The 9,583-nt window shown below is 39.7% G+C and overlaps 1 protein-coding gene across 1 annotated transcript; it reads left to right on the forward strand.

The window, feature by feature from the left end:
• Positions 1-8: 8 nt before the first annotated feature.
• On the forward strand, positions 9-4,126 carry LOC119721917 (EF-hand calcium-binding domain-containing protein 10-like). Its single transcript, XM_038191868.1, has 4 exons — positions 9-235; positions 1,052-1,216; positions 1,984-2,074; positions 3,716-4,126. Exons 1-4 carry the CDS (start codon positions 133-135, stop codon positions 3,759-3,761), a joined length of 405 nt encoding a protein of 134 aa, XP_038047796.1. The 5' UTR covers positions 9-132; the 3' UTR covers positions 3,762-4,126.
• The last annotated feature ends 5,457 nt before the right edge of the window (positions 4,127-9,583 follow it).

A 9,583-nucleotide genomic window follows, 5' to 3' on the forward strand; every position in this document is an offset into this window, starting at 1 on the left:
ATCATTTCTATTCGTACGGATTAGTCATTTTCAGCACTTGGCAACCCGTGTCAACAACTGCCGAACTTTGCGCCGTATGATCTGTACAAATTTCCCCTTTTTGCTCGCTTTTTAGTGATTTAGACTGCAGAAATGGCTGTTCCAAGGCAAGAAGAGGCACAGGAATATCTAGAAAAGCAGAGATTAATGGAACTATTCGACAACATCACAGCTCAGCTTGTTTTTCATCGGCCAGGTAGCCAGCTAAGACTGTCACTTTGCCCCCAATCCGGTATCCCTATCGGCCAAAACACAAATTGACAAAAAGTGCCACTGCATGACACTGCCACTGGCATAACTGGACTTTTGGTTTTCGTAGACGGTAGCTAGTGGCTATCGTTACGGCAGCCGTGACGCGATTTCAACTGCTTTCGTTACAGTATCGCAACGTCACCATTGCGAATCTGTAGGCCTATCACATTTAAAACCTGCCCGTCCAATCAGAAAGCTTTGGTAGCTCGATTGGTTACAAGTACGACTACTAGTACTACTACTAGTACTAGGCCTACCGGGGATCAGGGTTCGATACCGCTGCCGTGCTGCTCAATTAAAAAACAAAGCCCTAGGCCTAGTTTTCTTTACTTTCTCAAGTTTCTGTCATGTCCGTAATAAAATCATTCTTTATATTGAAGTAGGCATAGCCTAGGCCTGGATTTCGTTTTCTTTTCGCAATCCGTGGCTGTGGAGGATTTTGTTTAAAAAGGGAAATAAAGTCCGAGAACCATTGGGTTGAATGGTATTCTGGTTCCAACAGCTAAAGATCCTGACCTTGAATACTAGTATTAGGTCAGGGAATTAGATAGTTCCATAACGATGTATCAGTTGAAAATTGCATTACAGCTGCCGTAACGGCATAAATGAACTGTGTTTGGTTTTCCAATGTCATGATTATTGCAGCGATTGTAAAAACGGTTATGTGCCCATTAATTTTAACAGTCATCAATGCATTATTGAGTTACATTCATTGTGAGTAAAATATTATTTTTCCCCCTGCATTTGTGGTTTTGAACAGATAACCCCAAGGCCTTCATGATTGACTACATGGAGAAGCTCAAGGAGGCCAGAACCACACAGCTGGACTTTCCCTGTCTGTTTGATGAATCCAACATAGAGTCCGTCTTTGGGATGCTGGACCCTACCAAAAAGGGATTCATTACCCTGGACCAGTACAAACAAGGTAGAAGTTTGTAACAATTTACTGTAAACTGCTGTCAGTACTGTCAACATGCCGTCAACTCCTTCAAAACACACTCTATAACTTAAAGGGAAAAATACAACATTTGTAAAAATCAAAAAAACAAAATGATAAAATTATCACAAAATACCTTACTAAATTGTTAGGGACTGACAGTCTAAAGAATCCTTTAAAATCGTGGCTCCTGGTGGGCTGACATTTTTAAGAAAAATTGTATTTTTCCAACGCTGGTCGGCCGACCAGCGTTGGAGAAAACTGGCCTTTTTCAAAAACTGTTCTTAATTTTTCATATTTAGTTATTCTGACTTCTTTGCAATTGATCACACACCTGTGAAAGGGTACAAGCCTGCTAGACTGATTCTCTGACCTTACAATTCCCCAAAGTGTATTAATTGCTTCGTTTCATTTTAAGTGGGGTCAGGGAACCAGACTACAAGAACATGATATGTTTTCTTGGTTTTTCCAGCATCTACAAGCCCAAAACATGAAACAAGTCAGTTTAACAATATTTTATATAACATATTAATCCTCCAATCCATTTATTTCTGAAAATTGCAGCAAAAGCCAATGTTGTACATTCCCTTTAAAAGGTCATAACCTGAATTTTCCGTATGAACATACTAAATATGTTAATAGACCTTTATGAAATAGAGTGTACTTTATGGCAGCCATTTGTACTTTAAACGTCACTGCTACAATTGAAAGAACCAGAGTAAATCTCAGGTTTTTGTTACTCCTGTTTGTTACAGCAATTGAAACCCTTGGTTGCGGGAGTGCAGATCCGGAACCTGCCGGAGCAGACATCGACAGAATCACACAAGAGTCATTCACAAGAGAAGTGTAAGTCTGCCTTTGGTTGCCTTAAGTCAGTGTTGCCTCTGAACACAAATACACCAAAGTTAGTGTTGAAGTCAAGTCCACTGCAAGTGACCACAAGTAATCACAAGTCTGTCACAATTCCAGTCCAGTACCAAGTCAAGTCACAAGCTATTCAAATGAACGATGACAACTAAAGACATTCCTTTGATATTGTTCCTCCACTGTTCCTTGTGGCCTGACTTGTGAACTGACACGTTACCAGATTTGTGATGGACTTGTTAGGACTTGCGACTAACCTGACTACATCAATTAAAGGGAAAATACAACATTTGCAAACATCAAAAAATAAAACTACCAAATTATTTTGAAATACCTTGCTGGACGGTTAGTGAATGACAGTCTCAAGCATCCTGTAAAATCATGGCACCTGGAACACAGTCATTTTCAAGAAAAGTGGTATTTTCGTATCAATTTCCAACAATGGTCCGCCGACCAGCGTTGGAAAAAACTCACTTATTTCAAATGCTGGCCCCAATTAACCATTTTAGTTTGATGTTTGCGACCTCATGAACGGGTACAAGCCGGCTAGACTGGTTCCCTGACCTTACAATTCACTAATGTCTATAAATTGCCCCGTTTAATTTTAAATGGAGTCAGGGAACCAGACACAGAAAAGTGATTGTTTCTCTTGTTTTTTATAGCATCTACGAACCCAAAACGTCAAAAAAGTCAGTGTAACAATATTTGCTATATATTTCCAACCCCCCAAATTCTTCCGTTTCTGAAAATTACAGCAAAAGCAAATGATGTATATTCCCTTTAAGTATGATGTGGGATTCCATGAAGGCTCTGAAAAATAGTTGATTCAGATTGCTTTGTATCGCAGTCAGACCCTTGTTCGACACTACTGGCACTTTGTATAGGTCTCGTTCAAATGACGTCATTTCCTACAGACCATCCACGTGCATTTGAGTGTCCACTTGCTTAACGCGCTTCAGCTGCATTGTATTTCAAAAACATTTTGAGCAACAAGCGCGCGTGTTTGGAACATTTTCAACACTGCGCAATGCGTCATTGAACGAGCCCTATATTCCACAGATTGAGAACATTACAAGGTTTTGTTTTAGTTTGAAATCAAAATGCCTCAACCGTCCACTGACTTAGCATCCATTACTTAAGCTACTTCACCAGCAAGTGTCCGGCAGTCTCCTGATGACAAACAGAGCATACTGCTCGAAATGTTGAGTTAAACCAACTGGTTCTTTTCAGCCACACAACTCACAAAGAGATATCATTCACATGGTGTTACCACAAACCTCCCATGCATTCATTAATATTAGTCAGAGTTTGCTGGAATTTCTGTGGCTGTGAAGCTATTGTTTTGAGGAAAAGGATTCTCAAGCCTATTGGTCTCTTGCTGTTGTAGATGTTCAAAAGGAATTTCTCAAAGGTTTCTTTTCAAGTTCATTTTGGGCTTTTGATTTCTGTCATGCTTTTCTTCTTCGGCTAGAAAGGCTGTCAGCTAAAAAAAACCCAGAGACAATCTGGTTTGTTCTGATTGGTTACTGAATATCTTGTTATTTTCCTTGAAGATAAAAAAGGTTCAAGTTCTGTGATGTAATGGTTGTAATTTCTGATGTTAATTTTGTTTTTCCTTAACAGAAAAGTTGCCTTAAAGAAAGCCTCAGCGACCTTTGACCAAGCGTAAGCCGAGAGAAAGTTGTAGCACGGGAATGTTTCCAGATGCTTCATGCTTCACATAAGCAATGCTTCCATGGTTAAGTTGTCAAGAGCATAATTCATTTACGAATGCGTTACATCCCCCAAAATCAGAGGGACAGGATTGTATATGTACAATAGCGTTGCAGTAGTAAATGGAAGTGGATAAATTGACAGCCTGATATGGTAAGGCCTGAAAAGAAGTGGAAAATGCTTGGACCATTTGTAGTGGTTATTTTTCGTTAATTTTAATTCAGTAACAATAAAAGTGTGAAAGGTTTACTTGTCAGGGTTTCTAGCACTTCCTGAAAACAATATTCACTGAGTTTTCCCTAATACAGGGTGAGTAAAAAACCCATATGGCAGGACCAATTTTCAATGAAGTTCTGCATGTAGCACTGTTAAAATCTAGGGTATGAAAGCCCAATTAACAAGCTTTCTTTTAGTAAAATACTCATTCAATTCACTCATGTACTTTTCAAGTTACAGAATTTTAAACACAACCACCGTTTTAAAGTTCTGTCCATGGATCACAACAAAAAGGTAGGCCTAAGTGTTCTTATAGAAAAACGAAAACAATTCACACAAGGGTGTATTTGGGTTTGTTTCTTTCTTTTTTTACTCTCCCTGAGAGATTTCCAAAATTCCACGAGAAATACTTTCTCTTTAGTGCTGGGAAGTCTGGAGGTGGTTGCAGCAAAGTAAACTGATAAAGATGAACTGATACTACATGTATTCACACTGCATAACAAAAACCACCATAGCCAGTCAGTCAATGAACACAACTTTGACACATGGCACAAGATGCACATGACGAAAATCTGTCCCTTCTGGGTCACTGTCAAATTCCCTGAGTTTCCCCTGATTTGCGGTGTCTTTCTTTTCCCAAATACCCTGAGCTTTCCCCGACTGGAAAAATAGAAATTCGTTTTCAAGATTTCCCCTAACTTTCAGAGTGCTTGGGTGTATCTTGGTTGAACAAAAGTGGCAGTATTTTAGAGGAACTTATACACCAACAAAATCTTGAAAGTTCAATTTGCCAGATTGTTAAACATTTTGTACCCAATTGCTGCTGTTTGATTTGAGAATAGAATTATTTTGGCAGAGGATATCAGTTGGGAGGGGGTCGTTTACATGAGTGCTATGTGTTTTTCTGGTGTTTTTTTTATCAGTTTTATTGTTGAAATGTTGTTTGATTGTAACTGTCAGTTTTGCAAGGATTAAATTATAGTCTGTTACCACGGTAACCTCACAAACACTTCATTATCCATGTAATTACAGAACCTTTGCCATAATAATGTTGATGTTGTTTTTCAAATTGGAGAACCAAAACAGAAATCCATAGGTTTTGAAAGTTGGGACAGAAAGTCTGCATTTCAGAAGAAAAAAAATGGCACTGCACTGCCTAGCAAAGCTATAACCTAACCTAAAGTTTTGATACTTAAAGGGAATGCACAACATTTGCTTTTGCTGCAATTTTCAGAAATAAATGGATTTGGAGGATTAGTATGTTATATAAAATATTGTTAAACTGACTTGTTTCATGTTTTGGGCTTGTAGATGCTGGAAAAACCAAGAAAACCTATCATGTTCTTGTAGTCAGGTTCCCTGACCCCACTTAAGATGAAACGAGCAATTAATACACTTTGGGGAATTGTCAGGTCAGAGAATCAGTCTAGCAGGCTTGTGCCCCTTCACATGTGTGTGATCAATTGCAAAGAAAAGTCAGAGTAACTAAATATGAAAAATCAAGAACAGTTTTTGAAAAAAGCCAGTTTTGTCCAACACTGGTCGGCCGACCAGCGTTGGAAAAATACAGTTTTTCTTGAACTTGAAAATGTCAGCCCACCAGGAGCCATGATTTTAAAGGATGCTTTAGACTGTCAGTTCCTAACGATTCAGTAAGGTATTTCGTGATAATTTGATCATTTCATTTTTTGATGTTTGCAAAAGTTGTATTTTCTCTTTAGGATACTTCTCTGCCAAAAGTTGGCCTTAATATGTAAGTGTACAGTCACCATGTGAAAGTGCACTGTGTGTGAGTGTACAGTTGAGGAGTGTAAAAGATAAACTTGTACAAAGTGTAAATAAAATAACACTGGATGTTAAAGAATCTGTTGTAATGCAAGACTGTGCCTCTTCATTTGTTGTAAAAACTTGTTTTCTAATGTAAAATCTACACGGAGTTGGCTATTATTGGATATCCAATGACAAAATAAGATTCTTGACTTAAAGGGAATGTACATCATTGGCTTTTGCTGTAATTTTCAGAAATGAACTATTTGAGGGGTTAGTATAATAGATCAAATATTGTTACACTGACATGTTTGAAGTTGTTTGTTCGAAAATACTGGAAAAACCAAGAAAAATTATGTCTTTATAGGGCATGATAAGTTACCGTGACCAATGCCATCCCTACTTCCTTCACAAGGTTCTGTGAAGCTCATCAGCAAAGCCCTTCCCGGCCCACCGCCCTAGGCCCTGTTTGCAGGGCGGGGGTACGGACGAAGCGCTATCATAAAGGAGGCACATCGGTATCGTGAACACTGAGCTCCCCTGGTGTAATGTGGTATTCTTGTGTAATGTTTTCGTGTATATTTACGTTTTGGGTGTTTTTTTTTTGGGGGGGGGGGGTTAGAATTAAGGATGAGAACGTACTGTTTACTTAATTTTTCAGGAAAATAATGTTTGATTACAGCCTGGTGAAGGACTGTTGGGAACAGTGAACGGAATAGGCATAGAGGCCTGATAAACTGTGTTACCAAACAAATCTGTAAAAACAAATTCTCGTTTCCTTTTTTTCTTCTTCAAAACGTCCGTATTTTCTTGAAATAGTAGTGATGGAGTTGAGAATCTGTATCTCGCCAAATACAAACAGTAGAAGTCAGGCGCGGATCCACAGGTTTTCGAACCCCAACCCCTCCCCTACCCAGCTGGAACCCCCCCCCCTGGAACCCCCCCCCCCCCCCCGCTCTGACACCCGCAAAATAGGCTAAATATTACAAACATGATCAGATCAGATATAGAAATCTAACGGGCCTGAACCCACCATCCCGCCAAAATTCAAAATAGCCTACATAGTAATCAGTGCATTGTTGCGTAACGATAAGTAGCGCACGTATAGGCCTACTACTAACGAGGCTGCCGTGTACGATTGTCCAAACAAATGGAAACAGTTGACTCATTACTGCCCGAAACATCGACTTCAATTGACTTCAAAATCTTGTTCTTAAAATCAGTTCGTCCATGAAGCCAAAGATGCACACAGCAATGTTCCAGGTTTCTCCGCCTATTATTAAGACAAGTTGTTTTTGAGGAGAATTCTAAGGAAGCCTGATGGCCGAGTGGTTAGATTCGTCGTCAACGAATCGCGGAGTCCGGGATCGAATCCCGTCAGTGTCCTTTTGCTTTTCAACACACGCGTTCTATTCAGTCATTATAAGATGTTTAATTTCCCGTCGTAAAACACCAACAGTACCTTAGCTTAACCGGTAAGCACTGCTGCTGGTACTGTCCGCGAGTTCCAGGTTGGCGCCTTCGTACAGGTTCAGGGCATGTGGTCCACTCGGAGGATCAGGGCTTAGGGGCCGCCCTGTTCCTCCCTTAGCTCTTTGCTTTTACATGGTGCCTGGCCCTCCGGGGTTATATGGATGGATAGGGAAGGAAGTGTGTATTGGTCGGGGACGCCGAGACCCCGGAAGAGAACTAAGGGATCGGCTGGGGCATTGTTATGGCTCAGACCGATCCCTGAAAGCTTGACTAGCACATAACTTTTTGATTTTTTTTTAATCCTCTATCTTTTATACTTTGGTTTAGTTTGATATTTACATCTTCTCGGCAGATGTACGGTAGTTTTGAAAACGAAATAGAGGTCTATGTCATGAAATATAATTGACTATAATTAAAACGGAGTTTGGTTCGATCAATATGACTACCATTATTAATAGCGCAATTTCCAATTGTTGTAAGAAACGCCATGTTATACCGGGGAAAAATAAAGATGTACATTGTAATATATAAACATTATTTACATTTTTCAAATAACGTTTCTTTAATTGTGAACGTTCCCAACAAATACAGTTATTCGTAAAATAGGGGAAAACTACGAAAGCCCATTAGTGCCAACATTTTTTTTTTGGGGGGGGACTTTTTTTTTTTTTTAACGAAACGAAGTTTTGGTACGCGGGCATTGCCGTACTTCATGTCCATAATGTACAAGTACGATTTCAGGCCATAGCGGAAGTGCCGTTTCTCGGTCCATGGTTTCATAAAGGCCGCGCAGTCTATTTTAAGAAACTTTTTATTTTTTTTTTTTTTTTTTTTTTTTTGGAATTTTTTTTTGGTAAGGTTTTTCAGGTTTTTTTTTTTTTGAATTTTTTTAGAGGGTTTTTGTTTTGGGGGGGATTTTGGGGGGAAATGGGTTTTTTGGAGGATTTTTTTTATTTTTTTATTTTTTTTGGTTTATTTGTTTTTATTTGATTTTATTTATTTATTCATTTTTTTTGTTGAATGTTTTTTTTATATGATTTTGTTTTTAATTTTTTATATATTTTTTTCATTCCTTCCTCAAATTTCTGGCAGACATCACGGCTGCCGCGGCTCCGGACACACGGAGTCTCCATTTGATTAGGATTACTTTAGTTTGGGTCCAAGTTATGACGAAATAATTACATCTCATGCTTGTAGTCACCCTGCCTGCGAGTGCGGTACATGGGGCCACGTGTATGGGTGGCATCTCAGGGGAAGGGCGCCGCTGACGGCAGGTAGGTAAAAAAAATAAAAAAAAAAATAAAAAAAAATAATAAAAAAAAAAAAAGTTCCCCCAAAACAAAACAAAACCAATTACACAAAAAAATGTTGGCACTAACGGGCTTTCGTAGAAAACGCAAGAAAACAAAGCCCATCACACTTACAACTGGAAATACAAAGTGAAAAACATATACAGGAATGTACATTGAGGATTGAATTGGGAAAAAAAATAATTACACGGGGCTTTTACCGACTTGCTTTTTACTGTCAGTTATGCAGGCGCGAATCCAGAGGAATTTTTTTTGGGGGTGGGGGGTTCGAACCCCTCTCCTGCAGAAAGTTAAGCTATTCTGCAGCGGTTTTTATGTATGTAACGGGCTTGACGATATTCTGACGGACCTGAACACCCCCCCCCCCCCCCCCCCCCAATGCCAAACAACACCACGGGCGGATCCAGGAATTTTCGCGGTGAGGGGGGGGGATTCATCGGCAAAAATCTGAGATGTAGACTTTTTTTTTTCCGGACTCTTGGCCTCCGAAAATCAAAAGGTGGTCAAGGGAGGTTGAGGTGCTCGTACCATACTTTTAACGGGGGCGCTTTTCAAATTCGACAATTATTAACACTATATCACAGAATATACATACCTGCTAACGAAGCTGCCGATGTCCATATTTTGTGCGAAACGGACATTATTACCAGTAAATAGTTTTTGCGTGTCAGAGCAGTGGTGGGGTCGCAATTTTTGCATGGGTTTCTATGTTTTTTTTTGTATAAAGCTGGGGATGGGGTTGACCCCCAAACACCCACTGAATCCATGCCTGCACCTCCTCGATCGTTTTGCCCATCACATGATCGAGTTGGTGTGCAATGTACCATACTTTCAATGGGGGCGCTGTTCAAATCCGACGATTCTTAACACTATATCACGGAGTATACCCCCTAACAAAGATGCCGATGTCCGTATTCTGTGCAAAGCGGACATTATTACCAGTAAATAGTTTTGCGTGTCAGAGCCGGGGGGGGGGGCGTTCTTTTCCATGGATTTTTTTTTGTGGGGGGGG

The sequence above is a fragment of the Patiria miniata genome, unplaced genomic scaffold (genome assembly GCF_015706575.1).
Source record: "Patiria miniata isolate m_02_andy unplaced genomic scaffold, ASM1570657v1 HiC_scaffold_14, whole genome shotgun sequence".
In the NCBI taxonomy this organism is placed as follows: domain Eukaryota; kingdom Metazoa; phylum Echinodermata; class Asteroidea; order Valvatida; family Asterinidae; genus Patiria; species Patiria miniata.

Bases quoted from the DNA above. Each gene is read 5' to 3' on its own strand.
- LOC119721917 (XM_038191868.1), top strand. From the start codon at position 133: ATGGCTGTTCCAAGGCAAGAAGAGGCACAGGAATATCTAGAAAAGCAG. The intron at 236-1,051 runs GTAGCCAGCTAA...GGTTTTGAACAG, and splicing joins GCTTGTTTTTCATCGGCCAG to ATAACCCCAAGGCCTTCATG. The intron at 1,217-1,983 runs GTAGAAGTTTGT...TGTTTGTTACAG, and splicing joins CCTGGACCAGTACAAACAAG to CAATTGAAACCCTTGGTTGC.